The 23126-nt window shown below is 44.7% G+C and overlaps 2 protein-coding genes across 4 annotated transcripts in view; one reads left to right on the forward strand and one right to left on the reverse strand.

Moving 5' to 3' along the window:
- LOC103170973 (centromere protein P) overlaps window positions 1-23126 on the forward strand; it is a 267419-nt gene that overhangs the window by 171321 nt on the left and 72972 nt on the right. The window lies entirely within an intron of this gene.
- The window catches only part of ECM2 (extracellular matrix protein 2), a 31406-nt gene that overhangs the window by 1539 nt on the left and 6741 nt on the right, over window positions 1-23126 (reverse strand). For both annotated transcript variants that reach the window (XM_029049907.2, XM_029049906.2), the window contains exons 3-9: window positions 14099-14287; window positions 11412-12020; window positions 10614-10729; window positions 9621-9756; window positions 3855-4012; window positions 1946-2085; window positions 925-1251 (exon numbers count right to left, since the gene is read on the reverse strand). In XM_029049907.2, the coding sequence (XP_028905740.1) occupies window positions 925-1251; window positions 1946-2085; window positions 3855-4012; window positions 9621-9756; window positions 10614-10729; window positions 11412-12020; window positions 14099-14287 (1675 nt within the window). The remainder of the gene's footprint in view (window positions 1-924; window positions 1252-1945; window positions 2086-3854; window positions 4013-9620; window positions 9757-10613; window positions 10730-11411; window positions 12021-14098; window positions 14288-23126) is intronic.

Below are 23126 nucleotides of genomic sequence, written 5' to 3' on the forward strand. Positions count from 1 at the left end.
TGGATGATGGATACAGAATTCAAACCCATCTTGAAAGATTCGAAAAATGACGCCGGAAAATAGAGTACATTTCAGGAGGGACAACGGCAAGGGATAGATATCAAACTACCCAGTTCCAAGAAAGAGTCCGATTGGATTAGTATGAGAAAAAGGGAAAAAAAAACTTGAGAGGCAGACCAAACTAAAATTTGCATATAATGTAACACTGTAGGTGCTGCTAGCAGGACATTGTAGTATTATTCACTTAAAAAAAAAATGGCACTATGAAATATATTGACGGGAGGGCATGAGGTGTTAGAGTGGATCTCCATCGTCTCATAGGACCAAACTAGAGGAAATGGACGTCAATTTTTTAAGAGATAGATGGTTTAACATAAGAAAGAGCGTCCTGTTGGCAAAGGTGATTAAACATTGGAGTAAGTTACCGAGCAAGCTTCTGGATTCTCCGTTCTTGAAAATCTTAATAATAATAATAATAATGTTGGTATTTGCTAAGCGCTTACTATGTGCCGAGCACTGTTCTAAGCGCTGGGGTAGACATAGGGGAAGCAGGTCGTCCCACGTGGGGCTCACAGTCTTAATCCCCATTTTACAGATGAGGGAACTGAGGCACAGAGAAATTAAGTGACTTGCCCACAGTCACACAGCCGACAAGTGGCAGAGCTGGGATTCGAACTCATGAGCCCTGACTCCAAAGTCCGTGCTCTTTCCACTGAGCCACGCTGCTTCTCATGAATCAATCTTAATGAATTGAAGAGCAAACCAACTGACTCGAAAGGTTCAGGTATGGAGTTGGGAAACTGGACCATGCAATGTAGATGATATTTCCAGGACAAGAATTAATTTATTATTTTTAGCCATTCCATATTTCTGACCGGTTCCGACATTCCTCTCTAACCAAACAAATCATTTTGAAAAAGTTACCGTATCTTGTTGTCGTTCAGCCTCAGAAAATGCAGTGCTTTCATCTCTGGAATTCCAAATGGTATGGTCTTTAAATCATTGTGATCCAGAAAGAATTCCCTCAGCGAATGATAAGCCCCAAAGAATGACACTGGGTCTACTCCATCATTGTTGAGTCTGTTAAACGACAGGTATAAGTATTCTAGCCCCGGCTCCATGTGACCAAATACGTATCCTGGAATTCGTTCGATTTGGTTTCCGATCAACACGAGATGCAGTAAGGATTTGGGTAGATAGGAAGGAACGTGATACAACTTGTTGTAAGAAAGATCGATTGACTCCAGATTTCTGCAAAAAAGAAGCAAGAAATGACATGAGTTAAGACGATGATCTGGCCCGTTCATAGGTTGAGGACAGTATGCTGGGGATCTTGGGCAGAGGAGTCTGAGGGGACCCGTGCGTTCCATTGTCGCTGGCAGCAAAAGAGCCCTATCTGCAGTAGCTTAGTAGTGATAGCCCTCCACACTGTCAACAGATGTTCAGCGAATGCCCATTGGGTGACACTTGAACATATACAAGGAGCAGAGGGCCTATTCAATTGCAAGGTGTTGAGGCTTCAGGCTGGATTTTTCTCTCAAGACAGACAGCTATCCATATAAAATTAGAGTGGACTCACCATCTCCCTCGGCCCACCAACCCTTGTGCGGACAACAACCGTTAGGGTAGATGAGTCATGGAAGAAGGTCTAGAGAGAGGATCCTGGCTGTCGCAGGCTCCGATGATGGCCCCAGCGGTGGCCACGGCGATTTCTATCGACTACGGCTGCAGCTGTTACTGCCGCTTCTCTCCTCGCCAGCACCATCGTCTCGGGTACCTTTCCGTCTTGTCCAACTCTCCCCTGTCTCTGACTCCGTTCCCCACCGACACGTACGCCTCTGCCTCTCTTTCTCATCTCAGGGACAAAGCACGGTGAATTCCACTAGTGTAGCGATATCACACTATAGTTCTGGAAACCTTGAGTCACAATCCAAGTGGTACTTACTCCTGGTTTATCCAAGCCAGAGGTGCTATCCTGCTCTCATCAATTTTATTGTTTCTCAGTACAATGACATTGATATTTCTAGTGTGGTTAAAGCAGAGTTCTGTGATTTCTTCAATTTGGTTATTTTCCAGATATAGTTCCTAAAATTAACAGATAAGATCATTTTTAGAATAACCTTAAAAAAAAAAATTCCCTCCTTGATCCAGCTTGGTAGGAACTGTCAAATTTAGAGATGGCATTAGAGTTGCTCATTTCATCTAGGGACCTGAATAAGGTAACGCCTGTTCCCTGCTGTGGAATTTAGCCTTGTGAAAGCAGTCGTTTACTGAAATCACAATTTAAGTACTACCAGATTTTATTCATTACTCTTTAAGAGGTTGCCAGAATTACTTTGAAAAAAATGAAACAGGGATATTTGGAAAATATGCTCTTATCTACTGGGAATATGGAACAAATTGATATTTAAATGACCTTTGTGTCGGGGTTATTTTATCTTTAGTTTGGAAACTGAAAAATAGAAACACCTAGTGGTGGAAGGGCAAAGCATGTTTTTTTTGTTTCGTTTTGGGGTTCTTTTAGTTTTTTCCAGGAGTAAATTCCATTTTTTGCCTCATATTTTTGTGGGTCAATCTTCATGCTAAAGTTAGCCCTCCTCATGTTATCACTGATTGAGATCTGCGGAGAAAATGCATAGGACTCTCTCCGTCTTGGCTGTTCGGTTCTCCGAGGCTAGAGATGTCCGGACTAAACAAATGCACGTGAATCCATCCAACAGGAAAACATATACATAAACACTAACTACATCAGTAGCAAAGTACACACGTGTTAATGTGAAGTAAGTGAAGTAACTGCTGAAGTAATTGGAATGAGAGGTGAAACCCAATACTGGGCTATTTTTTATGAGTGTGAACAAAGCCTCACAGATGCATTTCAAAGAAAAAGGTAATCAAACTGTTATTTAGGGTCTCCTCTTAAAATCATCTGTTATCTGTTGGGGATGGCTTGCGATCAAGACTATCTCTTCTTGGATAAACCTCGGACTGGCTGAGGTCAGCATCTTGATAGACAGCACTGGAAAAGTCCGCAATGCAGTCGGTTGTGGTGACTTCGAGGTTCCCACTGTGGTCTCTTGGATGAGATCAGGAGTGGGAGGCTTCATGGTGTTCCCCTCACGAACATTTGTTTGGGGGCAGAGTGTTCGATTTTACCTCATAGATTTTCAAAAAAATGCATCTGTCCCTAAGTAGGACTCAATCACATGGAGCATAGCACTGTTTTAAGTGTTAGCAAGGTAATCTTGAATGCAACATATTGAGACGGTCGAGGCCTAAAAATAAACTTTGGCCTGAATGATGAGGATATAGCAAGAGAAGCAGCTTGGCCTAGTGGAAAGAGCACAGGCCTGGGAGTCAGAGGACCTGGATTCTAATCCTGGCTCCACCACTCATCTGCTGTGTGACCTAGGGCAAGTCACTTAACTTCTCTGTGCCTCCATCACCTCATCTGTAAAATGGGAATTAAGATCGTGAGCCCCCCGAGGGACATGGACTGCGTACAGCCTGGTTAGCTTGTATAATAATAATAATGTTGTGCTTAGTACAGTGCATGGCACATAAGGAGTGCTTAACAAATACCATAAAAAAAAATCAACTCCTCTGCCCCCCACCTTATATATTTTAATAATTGAGGTCAAAGTGTATTTTGAGCCACCAAAAGTTCTAGATAATTAATAAGTAAAGCAAACAGGGAGATATTGATTTTTGCTGTCTTGAATTTTCTATATGAATGTAAAAGGACAGTGGAAATCACATTTGATTTTTCCAGACATCATTATACATCCTTTATGATGGTGCAGTGCATTTAAAACCAATACATTCAGAAACATCACTTGAAAAGAAAGTGTCTGTACCTCAATAGAAGCAGGAAGGCCTTGTGGTATAGTTCTAAATTTATTTCTGCCCAAGCGCAAGTAAGTTAAACTCTTCAAGGACTTGAAAGCTAAAGGGCTGACATTCGCTTCGCTGAGTTGGTTTCCTTCCATTTCTAGGGTGACCAGATTTTTTAATTCTGTAAAACATTAGTTGGTATTAAAACTCTGAGGAAAAAAAAAACTCATGAAAAAATCACACACCTAGTTAAGTGATAGACCTTAAATATGCTATAATCTTTTTATTTTACCGAAGTCTGTTCAAAATAGCTCAAGGTGTCTCATCTGGCATTCTCTTTCTGGGCTTCCAGTCCCACGGGTGGTTGCGTGGTCAGGTGAGAACACTGCAAGTGCTAAGGTCAACAGCAGCACGGCCTAGTGGATAGGGCGTGGGCCACGGAGTTAGAAGACCTGGGTTCTAATCCCGGCTCCGCTGCTCATCTGCCGTGCGACCTTGGGTGGAGCACTTCAGTTCTCCGTGCCTCAGTGACCTCATCTATAAAACGGGGTTTCAATCCTCCTTCCACCGACTTTGACCGTGAGTCCTGTGTGGGACAGGGACTGTGTCCAGCCTGATGATCTCGTATCCACCCCGGCGCTCAGAGTGGTACTCGACACGTAATAAATGCTTAACAGATGCCATTTAAAAAAAACCAAACAGAAGAAAACAAAAAAAACAACATGGTTCCCAAGATCCCATAGTGTCGTGGACCTGGAAATAAACCAGAGAGTTCCTGCAGGAACTCTGGACTTATACTGTCCACTAATGCTCTTCTCTGCCCCCCTCCCCTTCAGGACTGTTCCCACCTATCCATCAGTAGTATTAAGTGCTTACTATGTGCAGAGCACCGTACTAAGCACTTGGGAGAGTACAATGCAACAGAGTTAATAGACACGTTCCCTGCCCGCAAGCTCACTGTCTAGAAGGCGAGCTTAGAGAAGCAACATGGCGTAGTGGATAGAGCACGGGCCTATCCACTTGTCTGCTGCGTGACCTTGGGCAAGGCACTTTACTTCTCTGGGCCTCAGATGAGGTCATCATCTGTAAAATGGCAATTGAGACTGTAAGCACCCCATGTGGGACAGGAACTGTGTCCAACCTGATTTGCTCATATTCCACCCCAGTGCTTAGTACAGTGTCTGGCACACAATAAGTGCTTAAATACCACAGTTATTATTCCATTGGTCCTGCTGGCATGTCTACCACCTGCAGAGGTGTTTGTCTGTCCCCCTCGATTAGACTGTAAGCCTGTCAATGGGCAGGGATTGTCTCTATCTGTTGCCGATTTGTACATTCCAAGCGCTTAGTACAGTGCTCTGCACATAGTAAGCGCTCACTAAATACTATTGAATGAATGAATGAAAATTCATGCGGAGGAGAGTGTCCAGGTTAATGGCACTGATTCCCCAACTGCACTTCTACTGAGGCTGAGCAGCAATGGGAACGAGAAACCAGCACGTGCCCTGAAACTCACCTTCTAGTAAGAGTGAGCGGCAATTAACCCAAAGTGCCGGGGCTCCAACATTCTTAAGCTGGCACAGATTTAACATGGAAAATGGTTACATGAACATAGGTCATGTTCCCCCTCGCGAAGTGGTAGCATGGCTCAGTGGAAAGAGCGGGGGCTTGGGAGTCAGAGGTCGTGGGTTCTAATCCTGGCTCCGCCACTTGTCAGCTGTGTGACTTTGGGCCAGGCACTTCAGTTCTCTGGGCCTCAGTTACCTCAACTGTAAAATGGGGATGAAGACTGTGAGCCCTACGTAGGACAACCTGATTACCTTGTATCTCCCCCAGTGCTTAGAACAGTGCTTGGCAAATAGTAAGCCCTTACCAAATACCATCATTATTATCATTATTCCCACAGAAATTTCCTTTTTAGTTATAGTCCTATACAGGAGGAACGTGATACTCCGCTAATGTAATGCTGGTGGTGGTGGGTGTAAGAACTGAGTGGATGCAACTATTTGTTAGGGAGGTACATGATGTTACTCATTCTTTGGGTTGAAAACAAGGCTGGGATGGCAGCAGTCAAGTTCTACTTAAAATTTGTTTTATTAAATGTTTTCAAATTACTGCAGCATCTACCTCGGGTAGATAATGTTGTGCCCAAAAAGACTACAATCAAAATCCATTATTTGGTTGATTTGCTCCAAACCAGACAATTCAGACCCTTCAAAAAAGTCCTTTGGGATCTGAATTAATCTGGTTTGGCTGTCTACGTGGAACAAATTACCTATGTTGTTTTCAGATCTCCAATTCCTGTGGTGTGTAGTCATGGTACAAAGGTAAAAAACCAATTCTCAACCCCAAGGTGATTGTCTGCTATTTAGAAACAAGCCTGTTTTCACATGCTTTTCTTCTTCTGTCCAAGAGTGTAAATGCCTCATTTAAACATAAATATGAGGCAGACTCTTGCTGAAGCACTTGCATTTTAAATATTCAGATGCATCTGGGAATGTTGGTTAAGTCTGACTACCATAACTGTTTTCTTCCTGATTCATCCCAATAAGCGAAGCTGTTTCGTCTCTCGCGGAGCCAAATATTAATTTCATCCCACAATATTGCCTTTGGTTTTCACTTAAACGAAAGAAGAGAAGTGGAACTTTTCAGATTTACCTGGAATGTTCTCAGTGTGCCAAAACAGATCGAAGCTGATGTGCAGCGGTCTCTCTTATGAATCCTGAAATACATCTGGAGGTTGAGTACTTCTATAACTATGTAATCCTCCAGTTTGGAAATTCTTATTGTTCTTTTTCTTTCCTTTATCTCAGCCAGGCGTCTCCTGCTCCTCTGACTCCCATGAAATTTCTTGGATATGTGGGGAAATAGCTCAACTGTTTTTACTTTAAAACCATGGTCTATCTGCATTCTATCCCTCTTTCCCATTCCCTAGAATCCAAGTTATTTCTGTGGAATGACTGACCCACAGACTTGCCCTGCGCTCTGCTCGGTAGGTGGGAAAAGCCCTCACAGTTCCTTCAAGCAGAGTGAGTGCCACTCTCAACAGTTACATGCGAGGCTGGGCTGGATCCCGGGGGCACTTGAAGGGGCCAGATGCCTCTCTGCAGACCCGGAAAGACCAGACCGACCGTGCTCTGCGGGTTGTACAACATATCGTAGTGACATCGCATGTTCTGGAACCTTCTGCAGAGAGCCACAGGACCAAGAGCGTGCCCCTGGGAGGAACCCAGCCCCTCCCACCTTGGCTTCTGAGCACGCCCTCCCCACCCCAGGTCCCAAGGAACAAGCACCACTTCTGAGAGCTAGGCCTGGTTAGCAAGAGCCCAGGTAGAGGGAGAGTGGCCATTTAGAGAGTGGCCTCCTGCTGAGGAGGGCACAAAAAAATATTCTAACCGATAGCAGTAGGCTCCACTCCTTAACCCTAGCCAGCTGGCTTGCAAGGCATGCCGTTGGCCACCGAGGACCTGGGTCAGAGGGTGTCAATGCCTAAGAGTGTTCCGCACACAGTAAGCGCTCGATAAATACGATCGAATGAATGAACGAATCACTACTGCAGAAATAAATCCAGTGGGTAACTCCGTCCTACTCTAAATAAAAAGTCTAGGCGGGAGCCTATTGGTTGTTTGATCAGGGAAGTGACAGTAGTTTTGTCGGGCAACCTCCAGGCTGCCTGAATTGCCCCGTTTAGGAATGCACTGCTCACTCCAAATGGGGAAACGGCTAGAAAAGTGACTGCCTGCCCCAGTCACTCAAAACAGAGGCGACGTCCGGGGGGCTTTAATTCTGCCTTCCTATTAGCCAGTAGAAAACTAAGAAATCATGTCATGGAACATCAGGATGCTGTGTGACTGTGAAGAAAACAGTTGTCCAGAAAGTGGGATGGTATTTGTTGCTTGTGATGAGGCCAGATGTGTAGTCAACATCACTGTACCGAGCAAAACAAGACTCAGTGATGAAGACAAGTTCTGGATACATCCTCTTTTCTTTTCTTTTTTTTTTGAGAGGGCCCCCCTCTCATCCCGTCCTCTCCAGACCGATGTCTTTCAAGCATCAGATTTGCCATCAGGCAGTCTTTAGAGACTCTCAACTCTGCCCAGAGGCATAAACAACCAACTCATGTGTTCCAACATAATTCATATGACTAAGAGAAAGAAAAATTCTAGAAACATCTGAACAGCTCACTGCAGTAGTACCATGAGCTTATGCTCCTGAGACATTTTAATGGGCAGTGATGTTGAAAGGATAACAACAATTGCGGTGTTCGTTAAGCCCTTACTGTGGGCTAGGCACTGTACTAAGCGCTGGGGTGGATACAAGCAAATTGAGTTGGATGCAGTCCCTGTCCCACGTGGGGCTCACAGTCTCAGTCCCCATTTTACAGACAAGGTAACTGAGGCACAGAAAAGTGAAGTGACTTGCCCAAGGACACACAGCAGACAAGTGACAGAGCTGGGATTAGAACCCATGACCTTCTGACTCCCCGAGGGAAAAAAAAATCACCAGACACATGGGATTGGAAAGCTAAATGGCTGCCATTTAGGGTGATCATCGAGTGTGCCAAAGAGTTCAAAATCAGCATCACCCTCTTTTGTCACCCAAATATAATGAAAAATATCAGATACAAGTAAAATAGGCTCTTCAAGGGTTTCTAGGTAGAGAACTGATATTAGCTTTACAGCGTTAATTTCCTTCCAAGGATGCTGCCATCTTTGAGGCTGCGATACAGGACCTCAGAGCTGGAGTCGGAACACGCCTCTGAATCGAAACAGGCTGATCAGCGATAGTCTTTTGACACAGATTCAGGAGATGGGGCGTGCTCTGGGGGTACATACACAGGAAGATATGATGATTACGGATTGGCTTCAGCGACTCAGCACAGCACTGGGAACTGACATTAAACATAAAGGAAACTGAGATGACGTACTAGCCGGCACCAGGTAAACCCTAGGCAGGACCAAAGGTTTTCTGCGGCGACACAGCACTTAATGCTGTCACCAATTCTGCTACCCCGGAGAATGGTGTTCGGTGCCTGGAAAGATGGGTTAAGTCGAAAAATGAATCTTTAGGAGAATTGACAGGAATTGGAAACACTAGAGTATCAACCTTCATACCAAGTTGAAGGTCCCAAAGCTGAATAGTGATCAACTCTCTATATGAGATCTGGATTTAGCCAGATGGCACTTCCAGATTCTTCAGCAGGATTACCAGTGTCACCTGCAGGCCGTACTTAACATCAGACGGCCGGGGGATCACAGTATCATTGAGATACTAGACTAAAATCTGCTCATGGCATTGTGGGAATGCTCAGTGGAGCTCCACTGGGCACGATAGAAGAAGAGGATGGATGATGATACGGAAGGCCACGTAAGCACTACTGGAAGGTCAACTGAAATGGGGCCTACGTCTGCGGAGAGGGAAGAAGAGCTATTCCACTGTCATGGGGAAGTACGCCTGAATCGTGGTTTAGCAGTGGACTGTTGGCAGACTGCTGCGGCCAACGGATCAGCCTAGAGCCAGAAGCCGTTGGCTGAAGGGTCGGTTTCCTTGAGCAGAGGTTTGGGAGAGATCAGGAGGGCTGAGAGACAGATTCAGAAACGGCAAACAGCCACTGTAGGCGGCCAGCACGTCAGTGCAGCAGAAGACAATTTTTACATGCACATTACGTGGCATGCCATGTTTGTGTCACACAACGGTCTTTGGAGCCACACCCATAAACACGGAAAGGATCTCACTGTAGGTACTGTTCTCGTCGGCTAGGAAGGACAGCATTTGTTTGTGTCGGATACCTGATAGACTATCTTCGTCGATAGCTTGGAGATTATTCTCATTGACTTTAAGTTCTTCTAATTCAGGTGGTAAATCGGGCGGGATCTGTAACAAATTATTTCCATCCAAATACAAGCGCTTTAACTTCTTCAGGAGCTTAAAGAGATTAAATATCAAATTACTCGCACTGTCAAATAGCATGCATCCACAACTGTAGATTCCTTCTATTAACAGCAACCTAGTGGTTCAGTAGATGGAGAACGGTCTGGGAGGATGTTTTGGGGAGGGCGTTTTTCAGAAGAGAGACTGCCCTTTGGGTTATTACTCTCTTTGGGGTAGGCCAAACTCTCGATATGAAAAAGCACTGGCCATGACTGCACTCTGTAAACATAGCAAATGTTTCTGGACACAGGTTCTGCCTTCAAGTCTGCCCCAGGAAATCTGGCATTGCATCAGTTGATTGGCAGGGTACAACCCAAGCTTTTCCACATTCCAACCTACTGCTTTCCCGGGCGGCTTCAGGTTAAACTCCAGAAGGCAGACGGGCTAGCAACCCAGGACAGAGGGGGCCGGGGATGCGTACACTTCCAGAGGTAAACTGTGCCTTGAACCAATCGGACAGCACAGACGTGGAACTATGCACCCCAGACTTGCCTGGTTTCCACGAGCCCAGAGTAGCGTTTATCGGATGAGCCGTGCTACATTGCAGCCAAAAACAATATTCCCGAGTCCCCGCTCACTTGAGTGCAAGCAAAGCTGGAATGTTTTTGCCATCTGTCATTTTTTTTTGTCGTTGCTCCATACTGACACACACAGATCCTCTCACGTAGACACAGCCAATGGGTCAGAAGGTCCTCAACAGGAGTCCTGATTCGATTACTCTCATAGTGAGATTGGGCACTGGCATTGAGAAGCCCCTATTTTTCTGCACCTCCGACTGGTTCCAAACCAAGTCAAATGGGAAAATCGGCTAAAGTCATCGTCGAGCCCAAATAAGTAAAGTATTTTCCTACCTTGAATGCTTGCGGACCTATGCCAGAGGAGCTGATGTTGTTTTTGCTAAAATCAATTCTTTCCAAATTCAGGATTCCATTGAAGGCTTCATCTGGGATAGAAGTTATACCATTTCCTGGAATGGATAGTTTAAAACATACATTATTTTATCGTGAAAAAGCATTTATAGGCTGAAAATCTAGAGCATGAGAAATAATTCTTATCAAACTATGCAAATTTCATTTATGTGATTAACTACAGAATATTTTTGAATGCAGCTAGATGTGACTATATAGTTTAGCATATTTCATCCCGGCCCTTTCTTCATCTGTCGCGCGCTTACGTTCAGCCCCTTCCCCATCTGCCTCCCGCGTCTCTTTGATGATTTTTCTTCTGCTCTGGTCCCACCGAGCAAGAGCTGAAACAACGGCAGGGGCGGTAAACCTGCGTTACTCATCTCCTCGCAGCACGCGTCCCCAACCACCGACTCCCGTGAGTTCCTGCCGAACTGGCAGCGATGTTGGTGCCATGACTCCACCCCTGATGTGGAGTATGGCCCTGATTTGATCAATTTAGGGCATTACTATTAGTCGTAATAGTAACGGTATTAAGCACCGACTGTGGACGGAGCACTGTCCCAAGCACTGGGAAACAAATATGTCGGGGGGGAAATCAGACGGAGTCCCTGGCCCTCGAGGGGCTCACAGTCTACGTCTGTTTCTTGAACTAGAGATCACTTTGAAGGTATTTTTAGTTAACCAAATTCATATTTTAAAGTGTAGGGTGACAAATAAAATGGAAGCAAAATTATCCCTTACCTACGAGTTCCAGATTGGTTAACTCTGGATCCGTGATTGGTGGTATTTGCGTGAGTTTGACATTTACGCAGCTAACTGTGTTGTCAGAGATGGAACATGCACTTGGCAAAGGAGGGGCCTCTATGGGAGGAACAGGTATTGGGAAGCGAGAAGGCATTCTGAAAACATCCCCTCGCAAAACATCCTCTTCCTCTTCTTCCTCCTCCTCATCTTCCTCGTCTTCCTCATCCCCTTCATTCAGTAGCCTTGCTTCATTTAGATTTTTCTCATTTTTCTCTTCTTGTTTCCTTCTCTTTAGCTCTTCCTCTTTGATCCTGCGTTCTTCTTCTTCGTATAACTTTCGTTTTTTTTCCACCTCTGCTTCTCCGTCTTCAAGTTGAGCATCTTTTGGTCTTTCCTCTTCAGTTTTCTTTTTTTGCTTCTCTTCCCTTTTGTGAATTTCCTCTTCCTTGAACCTGAGTTCCTCTCTCCTAAGGAACTGACCCTCTCCCTCTCGGTTAGGTGATGGTTGCATAAGAAGTGGCTCACTGGGATCATTTGGTTCAGGAGAATCGCCGGAAAATTCAGGTTTGTCATCTAGAGAAATACTATTTAGCAGAGAATGGGAGTCTGATTGGCAGTGAAGATGAAGAGTTTGTGAGAAAGGGGGTAATAGCAATGATAAGGAAAGAAGAGAGAATGAAAATATTGTTAATAATTATTATTCGCCCCAAGCTCAACAAAACGTTTTACGATCAGATGAATTACATCTGTGGAGTGGAGATGGCATGGCTTAGGGGAAAGAACATGGCCTGGGAGTCAGGAGACCCAAGGTCTAAACCTAGCTCTGCCACTGATTCCCTACGTGACCTTGGGCACGTAATTTAACCTCTCTGAGAAAGTGAAAGTAAGGAGGGCCGAGGAAGTGTTTTAAGGACACGGTAGCACACAGTCTCAGACAATGCTGCCTTCCTGCTGAAAACTGGGAGTGCTCAGGAGAGATCTGCATTGGCACAATGCCATCAAGAAGCGAGGGGCTCTCTTTGAGCAGAAGTTTCATAAGGAAAGAGAGACAAGGAGACGGAAGAAAAAATAGCACCAGGCACTACAAACAACCTTTTTGTTCGCCCAGTGTGTCCCAGACTGTGGATCCCACATTGGCCATTTCAGTTACACACACACACTCGTAGGGGAACGTCACCTTTAGTTGTGTCGTCTTTGAATGGAAAAAAGACAACTATATGGTGTGTAATTTTACTAAGTCCCACGCTTATCTATCGGTCCTGACATTTTTTAACTGGAATTTTGGACTAAACGGCACCTCTTACTCTCCCAGCATTCTGGATAATAAAGCTTATACTCTTTAAAAAAAAGCAATCTGTGGGACCCAGCAACCAATTGTATAATTTAATACAAAAAATAGAGAAACCGTTCACAAGAAACCAAGTAGTAACAGGTTGCCTGCTATTCATTTCCCCTAAATTCTTCTCAATTTCGATATTTTCATTTATCAGAAATCATCAATATGTTTTAATTCCATTATTTACAGTTAAATCAATTTAGCTATCTGAGTAACCGTGTTTACTGCGTATACCCCCTTCTTAATTTGCAGATTGGATAGGAGAAGCAGCGTGGCGCAGTGGAAAGAGCACGGGCTTTGGAGTCAGGGCTCATGAGTTTGAATCCCAGCTCTGCCACTTGTCAGCTGTGTGACTGTGGGCGAGTCATTTAACTTCTCTGTGCCTCAGTTCCCTCATCTGTAAAATGGGGATTAAGACTGTGAGCCCCACGTGGGACAATCTGATTCCCCTCTGTTTACCCCAGCGCTTAGAACAGTGCTCTGCACATAGTAAGCGCTTAACAAATACCAACATTATTATTATTATTATTATTAATTGGCAAGGGCTGCCAACCTGTTTCTGTTTCTGATGTAATAATGATTTCAATTTACTTATACTTTCCTGAGAATTCCAGGATGGCCAAACCCTGGGTGGAGCCCTAAAACTGATCCCAACTCTTAGTGGCTAGTCTGACCCCCACAAGGCTACTGTTTTCTCTGGGACGAGCTTACTAGGCTCTTTGCATTTAAACTCCTCCACATAACTAAGGCACGCCGCCAAGAGGGTGCATTATCAGAACTCCAAAGGGAGAGCAGAACTCACCGTTTTACCTATTATGTACCTTGGGAAATATAAGTATATGCAATTCAGGGTGTGATTCAAATTTACACAGTATAGCTGGAAATGAACGCCAAGATGCTACACTCTGTAGAAGCAGCGTGGCTCTGTGGCAAGAGCACGGGCTTAGGAATCAGAGGTCGTGGGTTCTAATCCCGCTTTGCCACCTGTCAGCTGTGTGACTTTGGGCAAGTCAATTACCTTCTCGGTGCCTCAGTTACCTCATCTGGAAAATGGGGATTAAGACTGTGAGCCTCACGTGGGCCAAACTCATAAACCTGTATCTACCCCAGTGCTTAGAACAGTGCTTGGCACATACTAAGCACTTAACAAATACCAACATTATTATTATTATTACTATACCCTTAGCCATCCATCATTGTTGCAATGATGACAGATCATCATATTTTGAAACATCAAAGGTCTCAGATTAAAATGAAACAGGTTAAAAAGAAAACGTGAATGTAAATGATGCATGAAGTTTTTTTGTTTGTTTTCTGGGGTTTTTTTAAATAACAAAAGTTGGTATACCAATATCAGAACAGACTGGGCAACATTCTCCATCGGGTATCCTTGTTCTGGGGCACGTCTGAGGATGGCATATGGTTTCATCACAGACCACGTTTCCATTCGAGCAGAGACAGATAAGACATGGCTTGGGAGACCATACAGCCTTGTTGTACATAATCATCCCGTTAACTGAACAGTGCCCCTTCTTTCCTAGGAAAAAACAGAGAGCAAACACAGAACATACATGAAACCCTTAGTTCCCCAACCTGTCCTCTGGATGACTCTTGCAACCCTGCTAGAAGGGAGAGTTGTGGGGGTAAAGAGAGCTCAACCCACCCAATCCCAGCAGCCCCCACCCCCTCATCAGCTCACTCCCATCCAACCTGTCCCCACCCTTCACAACATCCCCTTCTTAGCCGCCCACCAACAAGACATGGAATCCCCGCTCCGCTGTGGGTAAACTCCCCTTCAACTCCCCTCTCCCTAGTCCGTCCGCTCACCATCACCAAAGCCTGGCCTACTCCAGGTGAGTCTCCCCTGATGGTCTTTCCCAAGGGAAAAGGGGGAAAAGGAAGATGCTAGCCTGCTCCTCACCCCCCGTGCCATTTTTGCGCCATCCCACCCCCTAATTAACAAGGCAGTGGTATTGGTTGAGCTCTTACCGTGTGCAGAGCACCATACTAAGAACTTGGGAGAGTACAGTGCAACAGAGTTGGTAGGGGTGATCCCTTAAGGAGTTTACACTGTAGTAGGGGAGATGTTAAAATTAATGACCAATAGGAATAGAGTAGATATGTGCATAAGCGTTGTTGGGGTGGGATGAGTATCAAAATGGGTATGGACCCAAGCGGATAGGTGACATAGAAGGGAGGGAGAATAGGATGGGGAGATGAGAGGTGAGTCGGGGAAGGCTGCTTGGAGGAGCTATGATTTTAGTAGGGCTTTGAAGATGGGGAGAGCGTCGGTCTCTCAGATGGGAAAGGGGAAGGAGTTCCGGGCCCGAGGGAGGATGTGAGCAAGGGGTCGGCTGCCAGAGATACGAGTTCGAGGTAAAATAAGTATGCTGGCATTAGAAGAGCCAAGTGTGCGGACTGGGTTATAGTGGGAGAAGAGTGATTGAATGTGTTAAAACCGAGAGGGAGGAGTTTCTTTGTGATGTGGAGATGGATGGGCAACAATTAGAGGATTTGGAGAAGTTGGGGAGATGTGCAATGAACAATTTTTGAGAATGATCTGAGCAGCAGAGTGAAGTCTGGACTGGAGTTAGAGGCAGATGCACTAATCGAGGCAGGCTATGATAGGTCTTGGGAAGCAGCGTGGCTCAGTGGAAAAGAGCCTGGGCTTCGGAGTCAGAGGTCATGAGTTCGACTCCCGGCTCTGCCACTTGTCAGCTGTGTGACTGTGGGCAAGTCACTTACCTTCTCTGTGCCTCAGTTACCTCATCTGTAAAAATGGGGATTAACTGTGAGCCTCACATGGGACAACCTGATTATCCTGTATCTACCCCAGCGCTTAGAACAGTGCTCTGCACATAGTAAGCACTTAACAAATACCAACATTATTATCAACAGGGTAGCAATAAGGATGGAGAGGAAGGGGCAGATTCAAGAGATGTTGAGAAGATACAACTGCTGCTTCTCTGTGCTCTTGTGTTTCTCTGTACTATATGCCTCATACATAGTAAGCGCTTAACAAATACCATAATTATTAGTATCGATCTTGCACTATCAACCCCCCAGTCCTAGATCACCTTCACTCCTTTGCTCATGCCACGGAGGACCGTTGGTCGAAATCTAGGCACCAGGACGATTTTGGCCTCTTTAAATTGATCCTTAATTGCTATAACTCTGTCCTTTCTTCCCCACAGCAACATTAGTTCTCCTCCCTTATCAACTCCCATGGGATCACCACTCTTTATTGCCCTGTTGTACTTTCCCAAGCATTTCGTAGAGTGCGCTGCACACCATTAGCACTTAATACAATTGAATGAATTTGTGCAGTATCCATAGATAGGGCAAGGCAGTCAGCTGTAACGATTGAGTCGTGGGCAAAGTACAAGTTGGTGTTCGTGAAGTAGCTCGAGCAAATTGATCGGATGGGAACACCTGGAATTCCAGCAACTTTTAGGGTTCATTTTTAAGGTGCGTCTCATATACCCATCCCCAACAGAGCCCTATGTGCATGTGAAATCTTAATAAATATCATTGGGTGATGGTGGTAAGTATTGCCTTGGCAGGGTTTTACAAAATAAATGAGTCTTTGGGTTTTCAAAGCCTATTCAAAGGTAATCCTTGGCGATTTAGGATTTTCCCCTTCCACATCAGCCTCACCACTCTTCCATTTTACTGTCACTTATTCTCCCAAATGCAGTGGCCAAAAAGCTTGCTTTAGAAATTTGGAGGCTGACTCATTCATTTATTCAGTCATATCTATTGAGAGCTTACTGTGTGCAGAGTCCTGTATAAGCGCTTGGAAAGTACAATTCAGCAATAAAGAGGCACAGTCCCTGCCCAGGCCAAAATGGATTGACCCCATGCATGACCGTGCCTTGCTTCAGCTCCCTCGAAACCCCTGCTCGCTCGCTTTTGAAGTGAATTTGCTGGCAGCCAGAGTAGCTGTAGAGAAGCAGCGTGGCTCACTGGAAAGAGCACGGGCTTTGGAGTGAGAGGTCATGGGTTCGAACCCCGGCTCTGCCACTTGCCAGCTGTGTGACTTTGGGCAAGTCACTTAACTTCTCGGTGCCTCAGTTCCCTCATCTGTAAAATGGGGATTAAGACTGTGAGCCCCACGTGGGACAACCTGATTCCCTTGTGTCTACCCCAGCGCTTAGAACAGTGCTCGGCACATAGTAAGCGCTTAACAAATACCAACATTATTATTATTATTAACTTGAGGGTAGAATCTAGGATCAGGGTAGGAGTAGAGCTTTCTCCCCTTTGCACTCAGGAGAATACTATAAAATATTCATTTCTATTAATGTCTCTCTCCACCACCAGACTGTAAGCTCACTGTAGGCAGGGGACGTGCCTGACAACTCTGTTGTACTGTACTCTCCCAAACATTTACTACAGTGCTCTGCACGTAGTAAGCACTCAATAAATACCATCCATGAGGAGGAGGAGGAGAATGTTTTTAATGCTGCCTTAGACATAAAGGAGAGAATCAAATGTGTTCTTTCCTTAATGCTGTAAGATAGATGAAGGTAAATATTTTTGCTTCTCTTTTTTAGAGAAAAGATAGAATAAATGACTTTCCCCAAACTGATGAGCTACCGTTAGTGATTAGGGGATGGAGGGAAATCCAGGAGTCCTTCCTTTCAATCCACTACTCTAAAACCAGTACGCTCTGCTTTTTAAAAGACAATTGGTATCCTATTCTTTCAGTAGAAGGATATGCTAAAATTTTTATTTATCTGAGATTAAGCATAAGAAAGTAAGGATATAGTTATTAGCTCCGAGTGCCTATTTTTATCAACCAATCAGTGGGATTTATTGAGCGCTTATGGTGTGCTGAGCATTGTACTAAGCACTTGGGAGAGACATGTTCCCTGCCCACAAGGAGCTTACAATCTATTGTTCACTCTTCAGTAACAAAAGGAAAATGTCTCCAAGGGATTTAGTAGCATAGACAGGCTCACAGAGTTATAATTTCACTCTGTGGATTTTTCTCACTCTGCTCTTCTAGCTAATAAATTTACAGCCTGAGCTATCTTTCTCCTGATGGATCCACTTTGTTTCCCTTGAAATTAGGGAAAGCATGTCCTTGGAAGTGAAATTACAATTTGCTTAGTTGCTTAAAGAAGGGTGGCAGGAATTGTTGTGGTCACAGAAAATTAGAGAGCAGGTTTTCCAAGAGTACTTTTCTTTCACATTTTAAAGCATAATTAATAGTTTATAATTGCCACTTTCTTCCAAACCCAAGTTTCCCAAAATTTGGATGCTGAGAATCAGAGTGGAGAAAAAAGTGTAATGTGGTTGAAGTCCTTGGCAGAAGTGTGTATTACTTAAGGAACCTCTGGAAATTCAGTATTGTGTTTCAAATAAAATGAGTTCAGTAGTCATAGCTCCATTTTTGGTTTTGGAAAAATATTTCAAAGAATGCAACAGAAGGAAAAAAGAATCAAAAAGTTTATGATAGAACTAGTTGACATAACATGCTATTTGGGTGGATATTGTAGGTCCCTGGTTAATATCAAAGAATGCTTTTAAATCAAGGGGCTGAAACAAGCAGTGTGTAGTATGCTATTATAATGTCAGTGAAAACAGCAAGATTGTCAGCATTTCCATTTGATACCCCTATTTTCAGACCCTAATTGAGATAGTATTTTTCTTCAAATATGAATTACATAATGCACTTGGGATTAAAAAAAATAGTGTGATACTCCATGAGATGGACTTTTCCTACCAAAGTTTTAGCAAATTCAATCTTCCATTCACCTTGGGAAAAATAATACCTATTATGAGCATGGCTTCAAGTAACTTGGGAAATCAGTCAATCAACAATATTTATTGAGTGCTTACTGTGTGCAGAGCACCGTACTGAGCACTTGGGAAGAGTACAATACGGTGGACACAGTCCCTGTCCATGAGAAGGTTAGAGTTTAGAGGGGGAGACAGGCATTATTACAGAGATGTCCATAAATGCTGTGGGGCGACTACCAAAAGCAAACAGATCATATGCTCAAAGTGCATAGGTGACACAGAAGGGAGAGGGAGTAGGGAAAATGAGGGCTTAGAGAAGGCCTCTTGGAGGAGATGTGATTTCAGTAAGGCTTTGGAAGTGGGGAGAGTAGTGGTCTGTCAGATATGAAGGGAGAGGGAGTCCCAAGCCAGAGGGAGAATGTGGGCAAGAGGTCAGCGATGAGAAAATGAGATCAAGGTAGAGTGAATAGGTTGAAGTTGGAGGAGCAAAATGTGCAGGCCGGATTGTAGTAGGAAATCAGCAAGGTAAGGTAGGAAGAGGGGAGCTGATTGAGTGCTTTAAAGCTGATGGTAAAGAGTTTCTTTTTGATCTGAACATGGATGGACAATCCCTGGAGGTTCTTAAAGACAGGGGAGATGTGAACTGAGCTTTTTTTTTTTTAGAAAAATGATCCAGGTGGCAAAATGAAAAAAAGACTGGAGCGGGGAGAGGCAGGAAGGTCAGCGAGGAGGCTGATGCAGTAGTCAAGGCGGGATATAAGTACTTGGATCGAGGGGTAGCAGTTTAGATGGAGAGAAAGGGTGGATTTTGGCAATATTCTGAAGGTAGAAGCAACAGGATTCGGGGACAGATTGAATGTGTAGGTTGAATGAGAGAGATGAGTTGAGGATAATATCCTGGTTATGAGCTTGGGAGGCAGTATAGTGGCATTGTCTACAGTGACGGGAAGGGCACGGTCTGGGTGGAAAGACGAGGAGTTCTGTTTTGGGCACATTGAGTTTGAAATGTCAGTGGGACATCCAAGTAAAGATGTCCTGCAGGCAGGAGGAAATGTGATACTGTGGAGAAAGAGAGAGATCAGGGCTGAGAGGTGGATTTGAGAATCATCCTCATAGAGATGTTTCTTGAAGCCGAAGGAGAAAATGAGTTTTCCAAAGTAGCGGGTGTGGATGGAGAACTGAAGGAGACCCAGAACTGAACCTTGAGAGACTCCCACAGTTGGGGGGTGGGAGGCAGAGGAGGAGCGATGGAGCAGCCAGAGAGATAGGAGGAGAACCAGGAGAGGACTACATCAGGGAAGCCAAGGTTAGCTAGGGAGTCGAGGAGGGGGTGGTCCACAATGTCGAAGGCAACTGAGAGTCGAGGAGGATTAGGATGAGGTAGTCATCGTTGGATTTGGCAAGAAGGAGGTCACTGGTGACCATAAGGCAGTTTCCATGAGGTGAAGGGGGCAGAAGCCAGATTGGAGGGGATCAAGAAGAGAATTGGAGGAGAGGAAGTGGAGGCAGTGGGTATAGACAGCTCGTCCAAGAAGTTTGGAGGCCAATGGTAGGAGGGAGCTGGGGTGATAACTGGAGGGAGCCGTGGGGTCAAGGGAGGGGGTTTTTTAGGACGGGGGAGACGTGAGCAGGTTTGAAAGCAGTGGGGAAGGACCCGGTAGAAAGCGAAAGTTGAAGATGGCCGTCAGGGAGGGAAGAAGAATTTTGATAAGGCCTGAAGGGATGGGGTCAGAGGTGCAGGTGGAGGGGCAGATTTTGAGAGGAGGCAGGGCTCTCCTCTTGAGATACTGCTGGGAAAGATGAGGCAGAGGGAAGCGGGAACTGGAGAGAAGCAAGGAGATCATGCCCGATAGTTTAAAATTTATTGCTAAAATACGTGGCCATATCATTAAGGGCAAGAGATGGTGTTTAACTTGAATCTATCCCAGCACACTTAGAACAGTGTTTGTCACATAGTAAAAGCTTACCAAATACCAATAGAAGAAGAAGAAATGGGAGGGGCAAGGGGCTAAAAGTCTCTAAGCCCTCATTGCCTCTATTCCCGCTCCTTTCTGCATTGGATTTATACCCTGTAAGTAGAGCGGCCTAGTGGATAGAGCACAGGCCTGGGAGTCAAAAAGATCTGGGTTCTAATCCCGGCCCTGCTGCTTAACTGCTGTGACCTTGGACGACAAGTCACTTAACTTCTCTCTGCCTCAGTAACCTCATCTGTAAAATGGAGGATTAAAATTGTGAGCCCCATGTGGAACGCCGACTGTGTCCAACCTGATTATCTCATATCTACCCCAGTGCTTAGTGAGGGGCCTGACACATAGTAAGTGCTTAACAAATACCACTAACATTAAATAATGACAAATACCACTTTAAGCACTCGATGTTGGCCCCACACCACTTAGGTGGTGATTTATTTTAATGTCTGCCTCTCCCCCTCTAGATACAAGCTCCTTTTTTTAAAAAAGATATTTGTTATGCACTTCCCGGATGTCGAGCACTGTTCTAAGCGCTGGGTAGGTACAAGTTAACCTCTTAGGGGTGAGGAACGTGTCTACCAACTTTGTAGTGTATTCTCCTAAGTGTTTAGTCCAGTGTTCTGTACTCAGCAAATGCTCAATAAATACCGCTGATTGAGAGAACAGCTGGTGTGGGCAATGGGCATGGAAGTCGATAAGGATTGAGAAATAACTTCTAAAGCTATCTAAATTCAGTCTTTGCCCTTGGCTCTAGTAGCGATTCAATAATATGACACTATCTTTGGGCTAGCAAAACCGCCTCAACATTTTGCATTGCAAAAAAATGTCATCCTATCACGGTTTATGTTAAGATTTGGGAATTCTACAATAGATCCTAGTGCAGACATGGCTTGCATAAATTTGCCTTCTAAGAATAATATGTTGCTTTTGACTCATACCACAGTATCATCTGCATTTGGTAAGAATTTTGGACCCAGATGAAGGATATGACGGAGTTCTAAATTTACTGCCCTGAGGGTCTCACATATGGTCTCCCAGTAGTTTGGTCCCAGAACAACCTGACGATCCCGGCAAAGGAACACAAATCATTTTCCACCATCCTTTGTCTCGCCATATTGTTCTGCAACCGAGAGCTGGTTTGGGTCTCTTTTTTGACAAAACAGAAAAAGGCCTCATTCACAATTGCAGTTTGTCAGGGAGGCCAGCGCCCTAAGCCACCCAACTGTCCATGCCATTACTAGAAGCTGGGAGGGGCTTCCTTCTTCCCATTTCCTTTCACGTACCAGGCATACAGAGGCGTAACAGAGCCTCTAACCTCATAATGGGCAGGGAATGCCTTCTGCAAATTCTGTTGTATTGTGCTCTCCCAAGCCCTTAGTACAGTGCTCTGCACACAGTGAGCTTTCAGTAAATACCACTGACTGATAACAGAGCTGTCAAAAAAGGCTTCCCAAATGGGAATGGGGAGAGAAACTGTATGCAAACATGGAGGGAGCAGAGATCTGTGTCCAACAAGATTATCTTGTATCTACCTCAGCACTTAGTACCGTGCCCGGCACATGGTAAAGCGGTTGACAAATACCACATTTATCATTATTATTATTATTAGGATTGCCGTACAGACCGAGAATCTCAGATAAGTGATAAACCTTAGAAAGCAGTCAAAGCTGTTCTCTGCCCCTCAGTCACCGATGGAGGGGACTTAGAGACAGGAGACAAGTGAGAGAGAGACAGATGGGGAACAAATGATTTTCCATTTGAGAACATCAGAGTTTAGTAGAGTCATCTTAAATGCGTGGCTGTCTTGATTTCTAAGCAGTGTAATAGAGTCAGTGGTCCTTTAACATGGAGTAGCATTTCTGAAGAACCCCACGTTTAGGAAAACTCACATTTTATAGTACTTGCCCCATGTCTGATGCCATGAGGGCAATAATTGTGGGACTCGTTAAGCACTTACTATGTGTCAAGCACTGTTCTAAATGCTAGGGTAGATAGAAGGTAACCATGTTGGACCCAGTCCTTGTCCCACATGGGACTCACAGTCTTAAACCCCACTTTACAAATGAAGTAACAGGCACAGAGAAGTTAAGTGGCTTGCCCAAGGTCACATAGCAGGCAAGCGGCAGAGCCAGGATTAGAACCTAGATCCGAGCTCTTTCCATTAGGCCACACCACTTCTATGCTCTGGGTGGCCACCCCTGTTTATTCTGAAATGAACCATGTTCTTTACAGACAGATGCATGCTGATGGAGAATCTTCCCCAATTCTGCTGTCCAGTTCTATCCAAAAAACATAGTGAAAACACGTGTTCTGGAAGAACTGACTGTATTCTACTCTTCCCACCTTCCGAGCCTTATTAAAAGCACATCTCCAAGGGGCCTTCCCCGATTAAGCTCTCATTTCCTCTTCTCCCACTCCCTTCTGCCTCGCCCTGGCATTTGGATTTGCACCCTTTATTCACCCTTTTCTCAGCCCCACAGCCACCTATGCACATATCATTTATATTAACGTCTATCTCCCCTCCAGACTGTAAGCTCCCTGTGGGCAGGCAACATGTCTACCAACTCTGTTGTACTGTACTCTCCCAAGCGCTTAGTACAGTGATCCACACACAGTAAGTGCTCAATAAACTTGATTGATAGATTTCAGATCAGAATG

The sequence above is a fragment of the Ornithorhynchus anatinus genome, chromosome X1 (assembly GCF_004115215.2).
Source record: "Ornithorhynchus anatinus isolate Pmale09 chromosome X1, mOrnAna1.pri.v4, whole genome shotgun sequence".
Lineage (NCBI taxonomy): Eukaryota > Metazoa > Chordata > Mammalia > Monotremata > Ornithorhynchidae > Ornithorhynchus > Ornithorhynchus anatinus.